At 41.5% G+C, this 24,510-nt stretch overlaps 1 protein-coding gene across 1 annotated transcript in view; it reads left to right on the top strand.

Moving 5' to 3' along the window:
- Window positions 1-24,510, top strand: part of celsr3 (cadherin, EGF LAG seven-pass G-type receptor 3) — a 255,555-nt gene that overhangs the window by 59,567 nt on the left and 171,478 nt on the right. The window contains 4 exon segments of the mRNA XM_060835417.1: window positions 759-981; window positions 16,483-16,598; window positions 18,288-18,376; window positions 24,261-24,418. Coding sequence (XP_060691400.1) covers window positions 759-981; window positions 16,483-16,598; window positions 18,288-18,376; window positions 24,261-24,418 — 586 coding nt within the window.

Raw genomic sequence — 24,510 nt, 5'->3', positions numbered from 1 at the left:
TGCAGTGCAGCCTGAGTAAGCTTGGTGGCCCTACTGGTGCAGGGCTGTGCATAGAGGCTCTTGGTCAGTCTGGAAACTGTTTAAAGGGTCCACTGCTTCAGGGGTGGGCCTGATTCCATCGTACACTTGAGCGATCCACCTCAATAGTGGAAATCTGGTCTTTAATACATCTGTGTGTATCATCAATAATCATTGCATTGAGAGCAGCAGAATGGTTTTAGTTTTATAGTTCTTTGAAACAGCTGATCCAAATAATGGACAGAATGACAGTATTATGCTGCAATGAGCCAATTATGAAAGTTTTTGTGTAAATAAAAATAAAGAAATAAAATTATTTTAATCATATTTCCAAGTAATTTTGTTTAGTAGAGATCTTTGGAATCGGATATCTATAAAAACTTCAATCTCCAAATATGGGATGAGAAGGCTATCAGAATCTTCTATGGGTGCATCCAGTTTTAGGATATTGGTTTGATTTTTGGACTGATCTGGACACATTTTTAAATCTTCTCAGCATTGTTTCTTTCTTTGTTGCTGTGAGAATGTTGCAAACTTCCACTTTTGAAACAATCTGCTAATTGTTGTTATTCTCAAATTGCTGCCATGCCACATCATCTTTTTTAGCAAGAGACATTGATCGATATACACAGTAATGTTTTGCCTTTCATTATGCTTATGAGAAGCTGGATTTTGACTGAGTGGAAGGAATTATATCTGTGATGTGCTTCCATTGACATTTACACTTTAACCCTGGTCAGGTGATCATTGTGAAGTGGACAGTCAATCTGGGCACTGCTCTCCAGGTGTGTGCAGAAATGGCGGAACTTGCACGAACCTCCCAGCAGGTGGATTCAAGTGTAATTGCCCTTCAGGAGGATATGAGAAGCCATATTGTGAAGTGACAGCTCGATCTTTTCCACCAAAGTCATTTGTGATGTTTCATGGCCTGCGACAAAGATTCCACATGACAATATCCCTATCGTGAGTATTATGTACACTCTGTGCTTTTTCTGCTGAGAAACTGGTTATGCTGAAGTGAAATGCAATAGTCAGAAATGCTTGCGGTTGTATGGGGAACTTTCCATTTATTAATTATTCCAGTGTACCTTAAAAACGGTTTATCAAAATTCTCCTTGGGATTAATTCAATGGAAGTGAGGATGGAGTCTTTCAGAAACAATCAATTTGGAAGCTGCAATATTATGTTACTCATGGAGCGTGTTTCTACTGTGAGATTTGGCAGGTTTTTGCTATTCGGGTGATCATGTTTACTAAAGTCACGTCTACAAATTTAAATGAAGTGGATGTCTGTAGGAGCAACAGATTTATTCTCCAGATGAGTGAGATCCTCCAGATTTGCTGAGGTTTGCTTGGATGCTGAGAAAGCGAGCATGTTCAAAATGCAGCATTATAAATAAATCTGTGAGAGCTTCTGATATCATGATTCATTTTTGGATGTAAGTATTATATAGGGTGGCCCTGTAATTCACTGGACAGTGGGATTTGTGATTTACTTTGGTCTGATGGTAGGTGTCAATAGGAATTGAGCTTTGGCTAGCGGAGTGAGCAAGTTTTACTGATTAAAGTAAGATTAAGGGCTGAAATTGAAGTTGGAATTTACAGACAGAAGCAGAAGCAGAGAGATTCAGTGATTGGAATGGGAAGTCTGGAATTGCTAACTCTCGTGGAGCAGGGATGGACTACCAGGTTGCTGTTAAGAATCTTTTAATAAATTTGTACAGACACATTTATATGAGCCTCCAAGGGAAAAAAATAACCCAATAGACGTGCATTGAATGTGATTGAGATATATGAGGTGACTTTGCAGTTCCAGGGAATGTGCACCTGTTGATTTTGCCAGTAAAAAGATTGATGGGGAGTAAAGATCTATCTGTTTATTCAGTATGGTCAGTAGAATCACCTTCTGCTATGCTACAATTGATAGAATACTGGCCTAAGTAAGTGGTAGCCTTTAATTTGCAGTTGTTTGACATAGAATGCTCCTGAAAACTGGAACAAAATAGATTTAATTTTCATTTACAGTTGCAAGTGGCCTATTGGAACTAATTCAGATAGAGCAGTGAAATTGCAGCATTATTGTGCCAACATTGAGCAAACCAAGTTTATTTCACAGGAACTGATCACACTCGTCAATTCACCCAACAGTAGGTGTTGAGGAGCAAGCACACAGTAGGCTAATATTATTTTGAAAGTGTTTGATTAAATCTGTATTTAAATGATATGAAAGAGGTTTTTTTTGTCATTATCTTTACGTGCTGTTGTGTTATGCAGAAGTTGGGCAGGAGTTTTATTGGGTGCCAATCAAATATTTAGCATAGAGATATAAAATGAGGGATTTACAAAATCAAATACATTAAAGGTCACATCACAATCCTACTAGAAATGCTAAGTTAACTGATGGAGAGAGAAGGAAGAAAGCTGCTGTGTTTAATATTTATAAAGTGTAAAGCTTTTCTACCTCCATCACTTGAAGTAAACCAATTTAATGTTCAAGTCTTTCAGGTTTTGTGAATAGCAAAAAATTGCATTTTTCTTCTTTTTGGCTAATATGATAAGTTAGAGAGCATGATGCTAAGCATAAGTCCTGTTATTTAAAAATGTATCGATTGTGACATTTGGTCCCAAAGGATCTAAAATGCCAACGCTCGTATGTAAAAGCGAGCTGCTACCGGAATAAAACAAATGAGACCTTTTCATAATCTGACTCACAGCAGAAACATTCTGGTTTCCACAGGCATAAAGTTTCCCATCAAAATCCTGGAAAAGGAGCCTGGTATGATTACAACCAGAGAAACTAGAGCAATGAAACACCATATGGTGTTACTGTTGCATTATGTTGCATGAGTGAATTTTTGCATGAGTAACACCATGCAGTTTGCTTAGAGATGGTTTGGAAGATTGAAGGAGTGAACATCTAAAAATAACTTCTAAGACCAACGTAGGACTGCGTGTAACAGTTGGTAGGTGGATTTTTAAGTCTGGGACCTGGACATGACTTAACGGCAGGCTGCCCTACTCTGAAATGCATTTGGACCTTCATCTGAACCTGATCACACGAGTCCAATGTAAAGATTTGTTTCCACCTTGTGTTAGTAGGTCCTTTGACTCAGTGACACACTTGGATGGCTGTAATGAGAAATGGAAAGTGAATGTTCCTTGAGGTTCCGTCATGCGGCATCAGCTTTTTACGATGTATATCAATGACTTGGATGAATAGGATGAAGTTATATATCCAGTTTTGAGGGTGACATGAATTAGAAGATACAGTTAATTGTGAAAATCTATAAGGTATAACAGACATCGAATAAATGAGTGGTGAAAAGCTGTAGCAAATAAACTTAAGCATGGAAGATATGAGTCTTTAGGATCAAGAAAACTGTGGAAGTGCAAAGGGAGTTGGATATCCAATTATATGCCACGGTACAAAAGCAATCAAAAAGACTAGTATAATGCTGATATGCCAAGGGAGGAAGTTATTCTTTAGTAGTTTACGAATCCCTGGGTCACATCCTATCCAGAGAATTGTGATCTATTCTGTATGCTGCATTTCGGGGAAAATGCCCCTATGTTTAAATGATGAAGGGGTCATTTCGTAGAGTTCTTTAAAAATGAAACATCAATTCAATAGAATAGTTCTAGTGTGCGAGATCTTATAGGGGCTTGAGCAATGGCAAAATCAGATGATAGGTCTGACGAGACCTATCAACATTGGTAGTATCTTGCCCTAGATTTTATACTTTGAAGATTGATGACTGAACAATTAAGCAAGATTATAGCTTGTTAAATGCCTTATTCGTGGCCTGTCTCTTTATCTTTTTAAAAGCTCAAAAGCTGAATATACATCGAATAAGCTAGATATCGAGAAATCTCGACATGAAAAACAGACTAGATAGCTGGTGAATTCAGCTTGCCACCTGCTACAGAGAACCTCCATGTTGTATATTAGGCTCTACCCTCTCAGGATATGCTCCATGGGCATCAGTCACACAAACCCCAAGTGTGTGCATAAAGGCATCCAGCACGTACCAGGCTCTAAGAACCCTCATGGCACAAGCTCAGTCCACTTACAGGACACTTCTGCATCTTTGGATGCACAAAAACAATCATTGTAACGCTGCAATAAGGAAATTCATGGACAGGAACAAGCTGCAGCTGTGGGGTCTTTGCTTATTGTCATAGTGCTCACTCATTCTGACCCTACTCGGGTAATTACAGTAATCCTTCTTAAAGTATCTTGCCCTGCCATTGTGTTTTGCCCCCTCACACAGAAATATCAGGTTCAGTGCTGACACACAAACAGGAAGCTTGTCATAGTTGCCAGCAGGCCTTAGTCAAGTAAAGGAGATAGCCTCTGCATGGGGACCTGGCACAGTAAGTGCCAGGAACGAGAAAATAGGAGCAGGAATAGGCTACTCAGCCCTTTTGTGCCAGTTCTGCTATTCATTGTGATCATGGTTAATCATCCAACTCCGTACTGTAGTCATGGTTTCACCCCAAACTCTTTGATCACTTTAATCCTATGAACTATATTTTCTCAGGCATCAATGTTCAATGTTTTGAGTTCAAGCTCTTTCTGTGGCTGAGAATGGTAATGTAGATTATGGTGACAGGATTTTAGCCTACATAGGAATGCCCCAATGGATTTTTAATACACCGCCTTAAACAGTAGGCCACAACTACAGAAACTCTCTGACATCAGTAAGTCAAGGACAGCCCTGGGGTGAGGAGCTGCTTGCCACATAGCCCACTGTTCATCTTATCCACCGTTTTGGCATGTTGTTCTGGGAAAGACACATGGTAAAGTAGGGATAGAATAAGGTACAAGGGACGATATGGGCAGGCAGTTAAAGAAATGAGGCGAAAGTGAGGACTGCAGATGCTGGAGATCAGAGTCAAGATTAGAGTGGTGCTGGACAAGCACAGCAGGTCAGGCAGCATCCAAGGAGCAGGAATATCCAAGTTTGGCTAAGATATGGCAAGAAATCTTACTGGGTCTTGCTGTGAAAATCCTTAAAACTGATATAATTTGCACTTGGCCAACAAAGATGCAAATTGCAGCCCACAAAGAAAGTATTTACTCTGGGTGGAGGAGTTCAGAACCTGTGGGCACTGATTCGGGCCAGACCATTAAACAGTGCAGTGTAGTTCTATATTTCTGTCTTTTCCGAAGAGGTTGTGCATGCTAGGTGGATTGAAGTTTTCAGCCTGCGCTTGAATAAAATAAAGGTAAGGTACAACATGACTGAATGTCTGAAACCTCAATAAGCTGCCCATATTCTTATCTGAGTAAGTGCCATCTGATCCAAACTTTGTCTGCCACCTTATGTTGTCACTTTACCACCAGCCCTTGATGCATTGAATTCCAAATTTGCACCTTTAATTACAATGCCTCCTGTTCTTGCATCTCTCAGCCCTGGCCATTTGAAGTTGGATTTGTGTGCAAAGTCCCTTTTTTTCAGTTTCACCCTGCTTTCAGCCCTCTCTGGAACTCCATCCTCTAACTCCATCCATTTGTTACTCTTCTCTGCGCGTTTAAAAGTCTCCCCAAAAGCTGCTTATGCTTTCTGGCACATTTACGAACACTTATTTTGCTCAAATCCTGCCTCTTCCCTGAAGTGCCATCAAGGACACTTAATCCATGAAAGGTGTTATATTGAGTGAGTTACTATCCTTAGTCAAGTGACGTTTTCCATTTAATTATTAAATGGTAATTCTTCTCTTTTACTTGGATCTCATTTCTGATCCATTATTGCCAAAATGTCCCATTGATCATTCGAGCTACTTCCAATCCTTTGGAACTTAACTTTACTACAATGAGTGATAGCTAAATCCGTCTTTTACTGGTAATGAGAAGCTATTTTGTTTCTGAATTTCTTTTTAATAGGCAACATTTTTTCCTACTTTTCCTGTCAACATATTCATGTTCTTCATGAATTTTCCCAATATTGTCAGAGTTGAGCCAAATTAACTGAATTAGTCAGTAGTCTGCTGGGCTTCCTCAAGCAGAGATAGTGAATAGCACTGCCAAATGCTTTCTTATTTGATGTAATAGTTTAGCTTTTCAGCATTTCTTACTGCTGTCTGGTATTTGACAGTTGTATTGATATCATCCATGGCATTCGAAAGTTGTGGTAGGTAGCATAACAGCAGCAGACCAGCTGTAGCGTGGACTGAATATTTTACAAATTTTACCTTCATGGCTGGTAACAACACAATAAGTGGTAGAAATAATAGATATAACTGGAAGATCTGACGTCAGCACCAACCCATCTAGTTTCAGGAAGTGATGTTTGTTCTGTGCTGCCCCTTTAATAGAGCAGGTCAGATGACCCTGTGTGTGTGTGCGCGTGTGCGTTGTGGGGGAGGGGTGGATGTTTGGGCGACAGGCAAGGTCCAACTATGTAGCTATAAGGATGTATAATAATAATAAAGATGTAAAAGATTTTTGTAGCTCTATCTTGTGTTTTTTTTAACATAATATACTTAGACCCAAACAATAATAGATTGTTGTTCAATGTTTAATGCCAGCATTGAGAGACATTTACATACTTTGAGTAGCTTCCTGAGAAACCTTATTGTTATTATTATCAACTGAACAATTCTGGATGTGTTAGATACCCTCAAACATATTTGATTCTGCAGTAAAAGTGCCAAAGCTATTGTAAAATTGAAATGAATTGGATTTTCAAGTGCAGATGTGGTGTTGCTTGGTTGAGGCATCGTTTTGCTTGGTCAACATGTTTTATATCTTGAATGACTGTTTATTTTGGTTGAACAAGTTTTAGTGATTTGTATAATTTACTACATGCCCATTGATATTCAGTAAATGAGGGAGGGGAACAATTTTGATATAAATAAATAGTGTTGTTTGTTTGGCAATCAGAAGTATGTGGTACAAAACACCTTAATGTAATTCATACAATCCACAAAATTTTAGCAGATTGTAAAAGCCCTCATGAAGGTGCAATCTATATATATATACACCCTGGACTACTAAATAAACGCTAATGTAATCATAAAAATTTAAATACAAAAAGAAGCCATGCAACAACATGCAGGAGAGTCCATTGTCCAATTTGTCACCACCTTAAAGAGATTAGTGGAACATTGAATTCGGCGGATTCCTCTAATATGCCTTGTGGGACTAGTTGGTTTGTGGCATCCAACATTAAGATATTCAAAGAAAGCTACTAATAGAGAGAACTGGATTCAGAGGAAGTTTTCAAAATTGCTACTTCAATGAATGTGGTAGCCAGCAAAGCAACAGTTGGGTGTCACTGCCCAGGTGACACTGCCTAAAGTAACAGAAACTCAGCAGAATGTATTCGATGTGGCAAGCTTGGTCGCAAGAAGTCAACGTGTTGAACTCAAGCCTAGTGCCAAAAATATGAGTGAGTGGACCACATTGCTGAAATTCCCAGTTACAACCTAAACCAGGGGAAGCCAAAAGAAACAATCCTTAGGACAAGGCATAAGATTCATACTGCCAATTAGGAACAGGAAGTAGACAGGGAGTCAGCTGGGACTGCAGAAAAAGCAGAAGGCCCAGAGTCAGCAGAGTTTCAGTTAAATACTCTGTCAGCACAGGGTGAATTTGATTGGGGTTCCCCCCCAAATTAGAGAGAAAATCACAGTAAAGATGGAAGTCGATATGGACACAGCAATGTCTCTGATTCCTGAATCACCTGGAGAAGTTAAGGGCACTACCATTGAAACTTGCCAAGATTACATTATGGCTGAAAATGTGTTGCTGGTTAAAGCACAGCAGGTCAGGCAGCATCCAAGGAACAGGAAATTCAACGTCTCGGGCCAGAGCCCTTCAGCAGGAATCTACCACAACCCCGCACCGCCCGTTTCTACCACAACCCCGCACCGCCCGTTTCTACCACAACCCCGCACCGCCCGTTTCTACCACAACCCCGCACCGCCCGTTTCTACCACAACCCCGCACCGCCCGTTTCTACCACAACCCCGCACCGCCCGTTTCTACCACAACCCCGCACCGCCCGTTTCTACCACAACCCCGCACCGCCCGTTTCTACCTCAACCCCACACCGCCCGTTTCTACCTCAACCCCGCACCGCCCGTTTCTACCACAACCCCGCACCGCCCGTTTCTACCACAACCCCGCACCGCCCGTTTCTACCACAACCCCGCACCGCCCGTTTCTACCACAACCCCGCACCGCCCGTTTCTACCACAACCCCGCACCGCCCGTTTCTACCACAACCCCGCACCGCCCGTTTCTACCTCAACCCCACACCGCCCGTTTCTACCACAACCCCGCACCGCCCGTTTCTACCTCAACCCCGCACCGCCCGTTTCTACCTCAACCCCACACCGCCCGTTTCTACCACAACCCCGCACCGCCCGTTTCTACCTCAACCCCGCACCGCCCGTTTCTACCTCAACCCCGCACCGCCCGTTTCTACCTCAACCCCACACCGCCCGTTTCTACCACAACCCCGCACCGCCCGTTTCTACCTCAACCCCACACCGCCCGTTTCTACCTCCTGCCCAAAATCCACAAACCTGACTGCCCCCTCTACAAAGATTACATTATGGACCTACACAGAAGAAGTGATGTCACTTGAAGGGCTGTGCACTGGTGAAAGGACAGTTAAGGGGCAAGTGTGTGGAATTGCCACTATACAAAGTGAAAGGTGACTACCCTGCATTATTCCGACGCTCATGGTTACATATATTAAGGTTGAATTGGGGCGTAATTAATAGGCTGGCAGACTCAAACATGACTTTGCAAGAGATGTGGATAAGTAAAAATATGTCTTCAAGGGAACTCAGGGTGAAGTGAATGGAATCTAAATTAAAATACTGCTCGTCCAAGGAGTCTGAAGGCATGTCTGGTACTGTATGCCATCTGGTCTAAAGTAGAGATAGAACTAGCATGGCTGTGAATCTTGGAGCATTGGAACTAGTGACTACCAATGATTGGGTCTCTCCAGTCATTCCAATTTTAAGAGCAGATGGTGTGGTGAAGATTTGTCATCACTTTAAGGTCATAGTCAACTCAGCTCTGGGTTTGATCAATGCCCACGTCTACTTATAAAAGACTTATTTACTGGACTGGCAGGGTAAAGGAAATTCTCAAAACTAGATCTGCCGCAAGTCTACTTACTACAGATTGGGGGTCATGGAAGAGTCTCAGCCACTACTGACGATAGTTACAGGTGATGTTCCTCCAACAAGCAACTTCCTTTTGGTATCAAGTCAATGCCAGTACTATTTCAGAGGGCCAGGGAGCAGATTTTAAGTGGGTTGCCAGAAGTCCAGTGTTGTGTGGATGATATTTTAGTCACTGGCTCCATCAAAGAGGAGCATTTGAGAAACCTCAAGGAAACCCTAAACAGGTTGCAGGAGAACAGCCTACAAGTGAACAGGGGAAAATGAAAGTTGTTTAGAGATTCCATTGAATACCTTGGTTATCTAATTGATGGCGAGAGATGACACAAGGCACCCAAGAAGATGTAGCTGTCATGAAGGCCTCTGGGCCAGAGAATGAGTCCCAACTGAGACCATTCTTGAGACTTGTCAGTTAGTATTGCAACTTCGTTCTGATCTGGAAACCACACTAAAACCCTCACATTAGTTGCTAGGAAAGGAAGGATGTGGAAGTGGACCCCAGGACATAAGGAAGCTTACCAGGAGGTGAAGCAAGCCTTATACTGGGGAACCCTGATTATCCGAATGAGATGAGCGGGCACTATTCAGTTTGGATAATTGATTATTTGGTTATTCAATTCAATGCCTTTCCTCTGGGGTTTGGAGTTTTCAATTAAGTCTGCTCCCTGTTCAAACTAGGCAGCAACATTCTGCGTGTGAGTCTCCGCCTGTCCGCACCCCTCCTCCCCCCCCCCCCCCCCCCCCAGCCCCGTCCAATACCGCCCCCGCCACCCACCCTTTCTAACCCCGTCCAGCACTGCACTGCACCCACCCTCCAACTCCACCCCCCTGCCTGACACCCCCAACCCTGCCCCAAACCCCACCCAACATTGCACCTCGCCACCCCACCCACCCCTAATCCCATCCAACACTGCTCCCTGCCTGCCCCACTGTCTGCCCACAGCACCGCCCTCCAAAGTGACTGAAGGAGCTGCACAAAATGGCTTCTGCATTGTTAAATTGCATTGAACCAGACAGAAACAAGAAACTCTAGACTGATGTAGATCCAATTTAATTGCAGAAATACCTGTTTAACCTTAGCCAGAAGGCAGGGCAAATGCGATTCTAAGAACAGGTTGTTTAAAAGAAATCGTGAGAGGGTAAGGCAAAAATGCATGAGGCCCTTGTGTGATTTGATTGGTTGTTACTATGCGATCAATCTCCATGTCTGACTTTGAACAATGTGTATAAACCCTGTGCAAACTCTGTAAGCCGTCAGATTCTTTTGATGGTCTAGGAGTACTCATATTACTGGGCTGATCAGAGCCTACCAACCCAGCCATATCGAAGAATAAACTATTGCTTGTGTGATTGACAAAGAGTCCTTTACAAGTGTGTTTATTGACCAATCGCTGAACCAAGAGACCCTACTAGGGTTTCAAATCTTCATTGTGGTGATTGATTACGTGCTTGTTACTTCTGTGAGACCCACACAGTGATTTTCAAAGAAAATTAGGGTGTGCACTTGACTGAAATTGTCCTTCATTGGGGAAAAAAAACAGGGGAATGGGAATGACTGGCTTGCTGTCCAGACATCCAAAATGAGTTCAATGGGATGAGTGGTTGTAATGATTTTCTTAATTTTTAAAATTAATTTAACTTTAATCAATCTATGAACTGAAGAGCATTGGCATTTTGGCTAGTCTATACTGTATGTGTTTACAAGTTACAAATCTACAAAAGAAAAAGTATGAAGTTTACCGGCCTTTCCAAATGTGGAAGGAGGATGGTGCAGTTTCTTTTTTTCCTTTTGTCCTGGTGGAAGAAGAATCGATCAATGAGTTCAAGTGAAAATTGGAAAGGCACTTGAGGGAAATAAACTTGTCAGGTTACGGGTTGAGGTAGAATGAGGGAATTTTCTCTTTGCAGAGTTGGTATGACCTCATTAGATCAAGTGACTTTCTACTGTCAAGATCCTAAATCCATTTTTACTCGAAATGTGATTTGCTATAGATGTAGCTGCCAGCAATATATTTCAGCTTATGAAGCGAATTATAAAACGAGCACTCATGTAAAAGTGAAGTACTGCAGATGGTAAAATGAAAACAGAAAATGCTGGAAATATTCAGCAGAATCTCAGCAACCTGAAGTTCTCAATCTGTTTCTCTGTACAACTGCTGCTTGAACTGCTAGTATTTTTAGCATTTCTACTTTAATATTATACAAATATTCTTCAAATCCTGTATTTACATTTATATTGATGATGAAACAAAGTCTGTCTTGGTAAAACTAAAAACTAAGTGAAAGGAGAGAAAGATATATGCAATGTAATTGCAGAATATTACCCGATAAAACAATGGATCATGTAATTAGCCTTCTAAGCTCCTAAAAACTAGTTTAAACCATTTATGTGTAAAATTAAATTGTCAGGTTTACTGTATAAAGAAAAGTAATTTTTGATGCACCTCCTGTAATTTGATAACCTTAATGAAGATAGCTTCATTAATTCCTTTGTTTTGAAGAAAATGCATGCAACTATTTTTGTGTGATTTGTATGTAGAGCTATATGTCAACTAAAGCAATGGCTCCAGTAGAGTGGAAAAAGGGAGGCATTGTGAGGATGCTCACTTTGCCATGTTTTGGTTGGATGAGTACTTGTTCTAATTATATGTTACAGTTGCAGTGAAGTCTTTCTTGATGCAGTCTGGCAGGTGAAAGGAAAGGATGGTTGGTAAGCAGATTTCAGTTTGTAAAGGGCATAGTCATGCACGAAGGCTGTATTCTTGAAATGTTTGCATCAGTTTTATGTTATGTTTTTGCTGCATTGAGTGTGAATGAGAAGTAGGATGAAGTTGTCCATCATATGGTTCCCACTATTTCCTCTCCGAATGAGAGCTGAGAAATAGAGTAGGCCCCAGCCTGCAGTGGCTCTCCCTCACATGCTACTTATTTAGGTTGGCGTCACTGCTTGGGAACAGCTCATCTCAAAAATCCTGTGGTTGGAGTCGCTTGAGTGAGCCAACAAGATCAGGAGGAAGAGGGCCTGATACTGCTTTTTAAACCGGTTGAACAGAAGTCTTTGGTCTGGCTTCCTGTAAAGGTTAGATAACTTCTTGTCTGGATGATGTTTGTGTTTTTATTTGCAAATTTAATTACTATATTTGGGAAATAGTCCTTTGGCAGATGTTGTTTGAATATAACATAATGTAGTGTCTTTTTATGATATGACATGGTGCATTTTTCAAAAAGCAAGTTAAAATAATCTGATAATTGGAGCAGCAATAAAAATGGATCTGCTAGTTCATGTAGAAAGTGAGGACTGCAGATGCTGGAGGTCAGAGCTGAAGATGTGTTGCTGGAAAAGCGCAGCAGGTCAGGCAGCATCCAAGGAACAGGAGATTCGACGTTTTGGGCATAAGCCCTTCTTCAGGAATGAGGAAAGTGTGTCCAGCAGGCTAAGATAAAAGGTAGGGAGGAGGCACTTGGGGGAGGGGCGTTGGAGATGTGATAGGTGGAAGGAGGTCAAGGTGAGGGTGGGGGCGGAGAGGTCAGGGAGAAGATTGCAGGTTAGGAAGGCGGTGCTGAGTTTGAGGGATTTGACTGAGACAAGGTGGGGGGAGGGGAAATGAGGAAACTGGAGAAATCTGAGTTCATCCCTTGCGGTTGGAGGGTTCCTAGGCGGAAGATGAGGTGCTCTTCCTCCAACCGTCATGTTGTTATGGTCTGGCGATGGAGGAGTCCAAGGACCTGCATGTCCTTGGTGGAGTGGCAGCACCGCCTTCCTGACCTTCAATCTTCTTCCTGACCTTCAATCTTCTTCCTGACCTCTCCGCCCCCACCCCCACTCCGGCCTATCACCCTCACCTTAACCTCCTTCCACCTATCGCATCTCCAACGCCCCTCTCCCAAGTCCCTCCTCCCTACCTTTTATCTTAGCCTGCTGGACACATTTTCCTCATTCCTGAAGAAGGGCTTATGCCCGAAACGTCGAATCTCCAGTTCCTTGGATGCTGCCTGACCTGCTGCACTTTTCCAGCAACACATTTTCAGCTCTGCTAGTTCATGTACCAACATTGATATACATTCTAGCCACTAAGTGGGAAGATTGCTTGTAACGAAGTTTTAAAAAATAAACAGTATTTATCAGCAAGACTTTAATAATTGTTGAACAGTTAGTTGTGCCAAGCATAAATTGACTTTTCAGCAGTAGATTCAAAGCTGTATGGCAGTCTACAAGACATTTGATGAGAATGAGATGAAATAGCTCCCACATAATCCACAATCCAAAGATGTACAGGTTAGGTGAATTGGCCATGCTAAATTGCCCATAGCATTCAGGGATGGCTAGGTTAGGTGCATTAGTCAGAGGTAAATATAGAGTATTAGGGTAGGGGAGTGGGTTGACATGGATTTGTTGGGCCAAATGGCCTGTTTCCACACTGTAGGGATTCTATGATTCATAACCTCGATACTTGTAGCTGTTGAGTTGTTGAGTTTGACACCATTTAGATAAAGGAGTTTCCTTGATCTGCAATTTATCCAATAGCTAAAGCATCTAACACTAGTGATGGTATAGGCAGGTTGTGCTGGAAGAAGTGTCTAAGCCTTTTTTGGCATCACTTCTCAATCTTGTCAACTCCATCAAGCAGGAAGATAACAGGTTCTTCACCAACCATTCTGACTTGAATGTAAATTGCTAGTCCTTTATTGGTGCTGGAGTAAATCTTGAAACTTCTAATCTATCTACCATTATGTAAGCACAGAGTTGTAGCAACTCAAAAAAAAGTTCACTACTTCCTTTTGAAAGACAGCTAGAAGCAGATCATAATTTTCAGATTACCATAGACAGCTACATCCCAGTAATGAATAATTTAAAACAAAATGTCTGCAATTCTAAACTCTGTGATTATACCTGCACTGGAAGAAAGTGAGGACTGGAGATCGGAATCAAAAAGTGGTGCTGGAAAAGCACAGCTAGTCAGGCAGCATCAAAGGAGCAGGAGAGTTGGTGTTTTGGGCATAAGCTCTTCATCAGGAATTTGGGGGGTGGGAAGGGGGTTGAGAAACCTTGCTGGGGGCAAGGTAGCTGGAGAAGCGATAGGTGATTGCAGGTGTGGGTGTGATGGTGATAGGTCAGAGCAGAGGCTGGAATGGATAGGTGGGAAGGAAGATGGATGGGTGAAACAGTTCAAGAGGGTGATGCTGAGTTGGGGGGTTGGATCTGGGGTGAGGTGGGAGGAGGGGAGATCAGAAAACTGGTGAAATCGACATTGATTCCGTGTGGTTGGAGGATCCCAAGGCAGAAGGTGTGGCATACTTCCTCTTGGCATTGGGTGCCTAGGATTTAGCGGTGGAGGATGCCCAGGACTGACTTGTCCTCGGCGGAGTGGGAGAGGGAGTTGAAGTGGTCGGCCACAGAACAGTGGGGTTGTTTGGTCAGTGTTCCGGAGATCTTATCCTGAAATATTCCATGAGCTGGTGTCTTGTCTCCCAGATGTAGAGGAGATTGAGATGAGAGGGAACGTGTAAGCGCAGGTTTTATTATCTTTTTGATGGTAAGGGAAGGTTCTAGCAGTGAAAGGTTGGTTGGTGGGGTGCATGGGCCTAATGACGGAGTCGCGGACAGAATGGTCTCTGCAGAATGCTGATAGCGGGGAAGGGAAATATATCTCTGATGGTGGGATCTGACTGTAGGTGGCAGAAATGGCAGAGGATGATGCATTGTATCCAGAGTTTGGTGGGGTAGAAAGATGAGGACCGGGGTGGGGGGGTTCTATCCTTTTTGCTGTTGCAGAAGTGGGGTTCAAGGGCAGACATGTGGGAAGTGAAGGAGATGTGCCGGAGGCCATTATTGACCACATGGGAAGGAAAATTATGGTCCTTGAAGTAGGACATGATCTGGGATGTTCTGGACTCTGAGCAGATTTGGTGGAGGCAGAGGAATTGGGAGCAAGGGATAGCGTTTTTACAGGAGGGGGTTGGGAGGAGGTGTCGTCCAAGTAGCTGTGGGATTGATTGGGTTTGAAGTAGATTAGTGTTAAGTGTGTTGCTGGAAATGGAGACAGGGAGGTCTAGGAAGGGGAGGGAGGTGTCCGAGATGGTCCAGGTGAACTTGATGTCAGGATGGAAGGTGCTTGTGAAGTTGATGAACTGTTTAACATCCATAATGGAGCATGAGGTGCTGTCAATACAGTAATCAATGTAGTGGAAGAAAAGCTGGGGAATAGTGCCAGTGTAACTATGGAAGCTGGACTGTTCCACGTATCCAGCGAAGAGGCAGGCATGTCTGGGGCCCATGCGGCTGCCCATGGCTACCTCTTTGGTCTGAAAGAGGTGGGAGGAATCGAAGGAGAAGTTGAGTGAGGACCAGTTCAGCCAATTGAGTGAGTGTGCCAATGGAGGGGTACTGGTTGGGTCAATGGAAGAGAAAGAAACAAAAGGCTTGGAGGCCTTCCCATGGCAGATGGATGATTTTACCTGCAGCCTATTGAGCAAACATGTAATTGCAAGTGATAATACTATTAAAACTTTAGGGAGCAAGAAGACTAAGAAAAGTTTGAGAAAGAGTATATTAACTAAAAATCTGATGTTACTGAAGCAGAACTTCGTGATATTTCACAAGGACGCATGAATTTTATGTCAAGTACATTGTCAAAGACCTATGATTCTTCATAAAGAACCACTACATAAATGACTCCTCTTTGGAACCCATAGATAATCCATAGGCATCAAAAGTTGAAGCAAAAGATTTAGCACAACAGGTAGAGTAGATCTTTTGTACCTGTGTCAAGAGATGAGATAGTTGGTAATTGAGTTTCTATTCTCTGAGCTGGAAATGGAAGTCTGTTAAATTGGTTAAATTCCATAACTAGAAAGAAAAGCATCTTTATTGCTTTATTCTCTGAAAAGGAGACTGGTGAATCATGATTTTTGTCTGGCAGGATTACCTATGCCTGTGTGAGATGTGTAGTACACTGAACTGTGTTTTGCACTGAAGTGACTCCCATGATAACAGCCCACAAACTATAACTTTCTTCATACCTTCTTGGTGTGTCTGTTTCAGTCATTCACTATCATTTATGCTCAGCTGGAAAATTGCGAATTCATTTTGCTTTATAGGTCAGTGATAAACTTCCTTGATGTAAAGCCTGTGAACCTGTCAGAGTTGAGACCATTAGTTCAACGTTGTGATTGTCCATCAGTAAGTAACAGTTCAGGGAGAGCTCTTGGCAAAATTTTAGTGACTGATTGGAGTCACATGCTTCTTGCCGAAGATGTTGTGAAAGAGAGTTCCAGAAATAGAAATACATTTCCTTACCAAGTTTATTGTCTGTATTTTCAGGTTCGCTACACAAGAAAATAATGGCCTCCTGTTTTACAATGGCCGATTTAATGAAAAACATGATTTTATTGCAGTGGAAATCGTTGATGGACAGGCCCAGTTGAAGTACTCAACAGGTTTGTACAAAACATATTTATGCATTGCAGTTTCAATTCAATTACATCATTTCTTGATCTAGAATAATGTCCAGTCCATTCTATACGATCTCAGAGAATTTCATATCCATTATGGGCAATTCAGGTTAAAAGACAATACAATTCTTAATAGCAACCTATTTGGTTTAGACTAACGCAGCTAGTCATCCCGAGAACATACTGTATCTAGGAATGTACTTCCTGTGATGCAGTTCTTTTCACTTCACTTAAAGCTGTCAAGTAGATAAAATTAGTTTTCATGCAATCCAATTGCGTAGTTTTCAAATAGGACAAATCAGTTCCCACTGTTTGCAATTCTAATGAGCCAATTCACTTTCTCATCATACTAAATATTAATGGATCTACACATTTTCCATTATAGAGCTCTTGAATCAAGCATAAAATTTATATACAAATGGAATATTAATGATAATTTCAGTTCAATAAATATAGCCAACCTATTGTCAAATTTCATCAGGTGTTTGCAATATCTGACTGGCACAATCCTATTTTCACATTCAGAAGCTTATTTCTTGTGCTGTTTTTAATGAGCATGTTTACAGGTTAGTTATGATAATGTGAGACACGTTTTTGCACTCAAATTTTCTGCAGAGATGTATGAGAAGTGGGAAATGTCTAATCTTGTGTGAATAAAGTCAGAATTAACATGACACCAAGTTATAGTCCAACAGGTTTATTTAAAATCACAAGCTTTTGGAGATTTGATCCTTTGTCAGCACTTCACCTAATGAAAGAGCAACACTCCGAAAGCTTGTGATTTTAAATAAACCTGTTGGACTATAACCTGGTGTCATGTTACTTTTGACTTTGTCCACCCCAATCCAACAAACGCATGTCCACATCATGGATTGCATGAATTCTCCAGATTCAGTCTGTTGCAAACCTTATGTTTAAAACTGAACAAGCTTATTTACCCTTCACAGTTTGCAGGATTGGAAAATAGGTGTTAAAGTCTCATACACATTCTTGATAATTTTTTATGACTTTTGTCTGACAGTACAATGAATGTGGCAGCTGAGCAGTGAAAGATTGAGACTATTTAGTATAAAAGTAGGATGTTTTGTGAAAACTGTACTAGGCACTATTTAGATCACAGGTGGAATCCTTCAAATGGTTTTGGACCCTTTTCTGAAGAAAGATTGGAAGCAGCCTGGAAAAAGCTCACTCATTTGATCTCCAGGTATGGTGGGATTTTCTTATGAGGGGAGATTGAGTAAATTTGCCCTATACACATTGCAATTTAGATGAATGCAAGACAAAGTTATTTTAACATAAGATTCACAAGGGGCTTGACAGGGTAGATACTGAGAGGTTGTTTCCTCTTGTGGGAGAGTCTAGGATCAGAGCGCATAATTTCAGAGTAAGATCACCTTGTTAGGACCAGAGATGAGGAGAGATTTATTCTGTGAGGATAGTGAATCTGTGAAGTTCTTTGCTGTAGAAGGTGATTCATTGGCTACATTCAAGGCTGAGATAGACAAATTTTATATAAGCAAGAGAATCAAAGGTTCAGAGTAACCATGATCTCATGGAATAGTAGAGGAGACTTGATGGTCCATATGTCTACATCTGCTCCTAAGTCTTAAGATTTTATTCAATTGAAAAAAAAACACAAGTTTAGTCTGTTTTGTTGAAATTTTCTTTTTGCAGGAGAGTCCATGACGGTGGTAACCCCATATCTTCCTGGAGGTGTCAGTGATGGGCAGTGGCACACTATACAAGTTCAATACTACAACAAGGTAGTAAATTAATACTAATTCTGTGTTATTATCGGTTGTTCTTGACTTTGAACCTTTTAAACATTAATCTCTAAGCAGTTAATCTGTTGGCAAGACTTGTACTGTGCAAATCCATATAAGGAAGTTCATAAAAGGGGTGCAGGAGCAGGAAGACTGTGCACAGATCATTGAAGGTGGCAAGGCAGGCAGGGAGAACAGATAGTAAAGCATACGGTGGTCATGGCTTTGTTGATAGTGGGATAGAGTGTATGAGCAAGGAGGCAATGTTAGAACACTTGTTAGACTTCAGTGGAATGCTGCGTACAGCTGTACATGTTATAGGAAAGGTACGAAATCATTGGAGATTGTACAAGAGTGATTCAAGGAATGAGAAACTTAAGTTCTGTTGGTAGATTGAAGAAGTCAGGACTGTTCTTGTTGGAGGGAAGGAGGCTAAGAGCAGATTGAGATGTTTTCAAAATCATGAGTGGGCTGAATAGTGTAGATAGGGAAAAGCTTTCTCACTTATTAAATGAACAAGAATGAGATGGCATGGATTTAAAGTGATTTGGAAAAGAAGCAATAATGATGTGAGAAAAAAACCTTTTCACACAGCACACAGTTGGGTACTGGAATACCTGGAAATGTGGGAGAAACAAATTCTGTTAAGGCACTCAAGGGTTGATTATTGAATAGGATTAGTGTGGATAAAGTATGGAGAAGGCAGGAGATTGGCACTAAGTTGTTAGAATGCTTACTTGAAATGCTGATGTAGGCATGATGGACTGAATGGCCTCCTCTTGCACTGTAGCCATTCTGTGATAAAATCAACTTAGGCTGAATCACTGCCTAAATTTCTTTTCTTTTGAGGAGTGCTTTACCATAGCATGTTCTAGGTAGTCTGGCTTTGATTGGACTACTTGTCAGTGTTTTATTGCTTGATGTGTTGTGCATGATAATGTAAAGAAGCAAATGTAACAGACAAAATTGAAGGAATGAAGACAACATTTGAGTAGTGGTCAATAAACCAGTGAGAGCGATAATTTGAAGGAATGCTCATTATCCATGTTGATTAACTCCTGTATTTCAGAACTTCCTAATTTTGGATTGTCTCCAGAATATCACTACAACTGGATAAAAATGAATGGTGACGAGTTGCAGAGTTACCTGTTTCAATCAGTTTCTACTTTGAGATTTTCCCCATCCCACCCCCAATCTTCCTATATTGGCTTTGTGGCTGAATTACAAGGTTGATGAGTATATTAGGTACATGGTATGTTTGTACACAATGTCCTGCTGGAAGTAATGTTAGAATGTGTCTTGAGAAGCTATTGATGTAAATGACCCTTCAAATTGAGAGGGAAAAGATATAAAAGAGACCTAAGGGGCAGTTTTTTTAGTCAGAGGGTGGTGCATTTGTGGAATGGGGTGCCAGAGGAAGTGGTGGAAGCTTGTATAATTGGAACATTTAAAAGGCATCTAGATGAGTGTATTAATAGGAAGGGTTTGGAGGGATATGGGCCAGGTGCTGTAGGTGGGACTAGATTGGGCTGGGATATCTGGTTGGCATGGACGCTTTGGATCAAAGAGTCTGTTTCCGTGTGTACATCTATGACTCTAAATATTTAACTTTTATACCGATTCATCCATCAACTGTTGTAGAATTATTTTGAGCACCAGTGATTAGGGAGTGATAGCGCTTACTGTAAACTACAAGGGATTGTGTTGTGTTCCAAATACTTGTTACTCAAGCTCTGCTACTGACTGGTTGTGTTCTTGCCGTTTCAACAACTTGCAGATGAAGCCCAGAATGGCATCACTACTAGTTATATCCTGGTACTTACTAATTGTTCCCTACCTGTAATTGACTTCCTGTCCAAGCCAGTAGCTGGCCTCCAATTACTTGTAGTAAAAAATGAGGTCTGCAGATGCTGGAGATCACAGCTGCAAATGTGTTGCTGGTCAAAGCACAGCAGGTTAGGCAGCATCTCAGGAATAGAGAATTCGACGTTTCGAGCATAAGCCCTTCATCAGGAATAAGAGAGAGAGAGCCAAGCCGGCTGAGATAAAAGGTAGGGAGGAGGGACTAGGGGGAGGGGCGATGGAGGTGGGATAGGTGGAAGGAGGTCAAGGTGAGGGTGATAGGCCGGAGTGGGGTGGGGGCGGAGAGGTCAGGAAGAGGATTGCAGGTTAGGAGGGCGGTGCTGAGTTGAGGGAACCGACTGAGACAAGGTGGGGGGAGGGGAAATGAGGAAGCTGGAGAAATCTGAATTCATACCTTGTGGTTGGAGGGTTCCCAGGCGGAAGATGAGGCGCTCCTCCTCCAGCCGTCGTGTAGTTGCGTTCTGCCGGTGGAGGAGTCCAAGGACCCGCATGTCCTCGGTGGAGTGGGAGGGGGAGTTAAAGTGTTGAGCCACGGGGTGATTGGGTTGGTTGGTTCGGGCGGCCCAGAGGTGTTCTCTGAAGCGTTCCGCAAGTAAGCGGCCTGTCTCACCAATATAGAGGAGGCCACATCGGGTGCAGCGGATGCAATAGATGATGTGTGTGGAGGTACAGGTGAACTTGTGGCGGATATGGAAGGATCCCTTGGGGCCTTGGAGGGAAGTGAGTGTGGAGGTGTGGGCGCAAGTTTTACATTTCCTGCGGTTGCAGGGGAAGGTGCCGGGGGTGGAGGTTGGGTTGGTGGGGGGTGTGGATCTGACAAGGGAGTCACGAAGGGAGTGGTCCTTGCGGAACGCTGATAGGGGAGGGGAGGGAAATATATCCTTGGTGGTGGGGTCCGTTTGGAGGTGGCGGAAATGGCGGCGGATAATACGTTGTATGCGCAGGTTGGTGGGGTGGTAGGTGAGAACCAGTGGGGTTCTGTCTTGGTGGCGGTTGGAGGAGCGGGGCTCAAGGGCGGAGGAGCGGGAAGTGGAGGAGATGCGGTGGAGGGCATCGTCGATCACGTCTGGGGGGAATCTGCGGTCCTTGAAGAAGGAGGCCATCTGGGTTGTGCGGTGTTGGAATTCGAATTCTCTATTCCTGAGATGCTGCCTAACCTGCTGTGCTTTGACCAGCAACACATTTGCAGCTCCAATTACTTGTACACTTCTTTAAAACCAATCTTTTGTGTCAAATGTCGTCGGAAGTTCATTGAGTGATGCAACCATTTTAAGGGGCTAAATGGTTTACTGCAATTTCTGTTTTATGCTAGAGCTAGATAGATGTTTAGAATATTAAACCACAATTGGCAGTAGATGTGGGATCACTTGTTAAATTTAAATCTAAGATAGATATGGCCAAAGGCAATATGGTGTTAGGTGACAGATCTCAATGAATGGTGGAATAGGCTCAATGGGCTGAATGATCTACTCCTGTTCCTATGAATATTCAAGAATTGTCAAATTTATTTTGCTTAATTTGCATTCTCTGTCATCTCCCTAATGTGGATTATACTGTTGTCGGGGTACCAATACTTTCCTCCTGTTCGCAAATTGGATCTTATGCACCCTCTGCAATCTGTCAGTGGGCTTTTTAAACCCAGCGTCTTCATTTCAAAATATTGGAAATGAAGTGCTTTGTACGAGTAGTGTTGATGACAGGGTTTTATTCTGCTTTTATTCTTGCAAATGATTACAACACAGGAAGACCATTTAGTCTGTTGAATCTGGGTTTACTATCAGCAAGAGCAGGTCAGTTAGTCTGTGAATCAAATCACAGCCAATTCAAATTAGATTGGTATCCAGTTTTGTACAGCACAGTTATGAATTGATTTTTATTTCAGATTGAACCAGAGGTGCTCAAAAATATCATTGCAAAAAAGTACAGTCACTGATATAATCATGCGGTAGGGTCATTGCCGAGCAGAATGATTGAGCACCTACATTAAGGACCTGGGTGACTATATTAAAATAAGAAATAGTTCTCTTGAGTACTGACCCATTATTATACAATATTAAATCAAAAAAACCAAACTAGCAAAATAAACAATGTTGAGTCATTGGATTGAAATAAAAGCATGAAGTAGTTAGGGCAGCATGAATGAGAAAGAAATCCTAACATTTTAGCTGTAAACTTATGTTTCAAAAGCTGAAATTTTAATCTGCCTTTTCCCTAAGATGCTAATCAACATGTTATTAATTTCCAATAAATCACAAGAATTTACAGAAAAGGTAAATTGGCCCACTGTGTCTATGCCAGTCCTTCATCTGTATATCCAATTGGTTCCACTCCCATGCTGTTTCCTGATAGTAATGCAATGTTCTCTGGTTCAAATATTCACCCAATATCCCATTGAAAGTTACTTTTGAATCTGAATCCACTACTCTATACATCGTTAGCCTTTGCTGTGTAAAAAGAAGCTCTTGTTATCTCACCTGTTCTGTCTGTTAACTTAAAAGCATCCTTCAGTAACTGAACATTCATCCAGCCAAAAGTTTCTTGTTAGATATTCTTCTTCAAAATCCTTTGTACAACCTCCTTACACATTTTGTTCAAAGTAGATCTTCTGTAGCCTCTTACAGTTATTAAAACTTCTCAACACTGGTACGGTTTTAGCAAATTCTATGAGCATCCTCTTACTAACACTTCGACATATTTCCTGATATATGATGCCAAGAACTAGGTATAGTACTTATGTTGAGACATGACCAGTGATTTATAAAGTTTATTTTTGTTTCAAACTCTATTATTTTTCTTCTTTATTTCTTTGGGTTGATGGTTTGAGAATTGTTGCTATGCAATCCACTATGAAGCCCCTTTCTCTGTACGGTTAGGAGATAATTTGATACATTAATTGATGGAAGAAAATTATTGTAATCAGTCCTCCACATTGTTTAGTTGTACAGTATTGTCAATGTCACAGATGAAGCCACTCAAACTTTCTGCACAGTCTTTGTTAGGAGATTTGTCAAGGGATGTGTCGAGATAGTCTGAAAGCTGTGCCAATGTAACATTATGCCAACACAGATCCCTCACCAACAACTCAAATCATGAGTTAGGCTAATGATTGCACCCTAGGGCAATGTTTCCATTTCCTGATGTAGGAGCTTTATTAACAAGTGGGCTGCACCAGTTCGAGCAAGCTAATGTTTTCAGGCAATGGCAGTCCCATCTGGATGCAATTAGCTCATCTTTCTCGAGTTCTGAAATCGACTTATAGCTTTGTACGAGAATTTGCAGTGATTAGAAAATCCAATTGTTAATTCAATTTTTACACATTTGAAACATGTTTGTGCTGCAGAAGATGTTTTGTTTTGCATTGCCTTCTATATAGAAGGTAGACAAAGAGCAGAGCAAGGGAAAGAAAAATCAGAGATAAAAAATGACTATATTAAAAACTAGATGCAAATAGGAACAGAATAGAGAATAAAGGGATGTATCTCCATGTGGAATGTCTTGTTCCCACAACTAAAACTATTTTCTTGAAGTTTTATACTCAGCTATTTGTACAGTTTGAGAAAAAATGGAATAAGTGACTGGCTTTAGAAAAGAAGGAAAGCAATGAGAATGGAAGAAGCAAAATCTGATTGCCTGTTTGAGGGAAATCATTCATAACAAGCAACTATACAGAAATACCAATAATTAACATTTAATATAGCGTACTGTATATATCATTATGGGAGGTGAGGTAATGTACCTGTTAATGTTTTATGAGTTATCCAAAGTGTTTTATGTATGGGTGTTTCTTTACAACTCCACCTCTTGCCATGAGAAATTGCTCTTGCTTAATTGTAATTGATTTGCTGCTTTCATAAAAAGAAAGGAACAATCCCCTAATGTACTGTATTCATTTCCATGTGTGAAGTAATCTAGTAATATTTTCTGAATGACTATCATTTGGGAATCAATAGCACAGCTTCTCTTTTGAAACCCAGTGTCTAGCTTTCATATGATCATCTTGTCTGTGCAATTCTTCTTTCAGCCAAAAATTGGGTCAGTAGGAATTGCACAAGGTCCCTCAGAGCAGAAGGTAGCGATCCTAACAGTTGATGACTGTGACACCTCCATTGCTGTCCGTTTTGGTGATGATATTGGAAATTATTCATGTGCTGCAGAAGGTGTACAGTCCAGTTCCAAAAAGTAAGTGTGTAAAATATGCCACTGCATGTAACAAAACATACAAGTTATGATATTACATGATACAAAAACAGAAGTTGCTGGAAAAGCTCAGA

Source organism: Hemiscyllium ocellatum, chromosome 14 (genome assembly GCF_020745735.1).
Source record: "Hemiscyllium ocellatum isolate sHemOce1 chromosome 14, sHemOce1.pat.X.cur, whole genome shotgun sequence".
Lineage (NCBI taxonomy): Eukaryota > Metazoa > Chordata > Chondrichthyes > Orectolobiformes > Hemiscylliidae > Hemiscyllium > Hemiscyllium ocellatum.
This window is presented reverse-complemented; position numbering and strand designations above follow the sequence as displayed.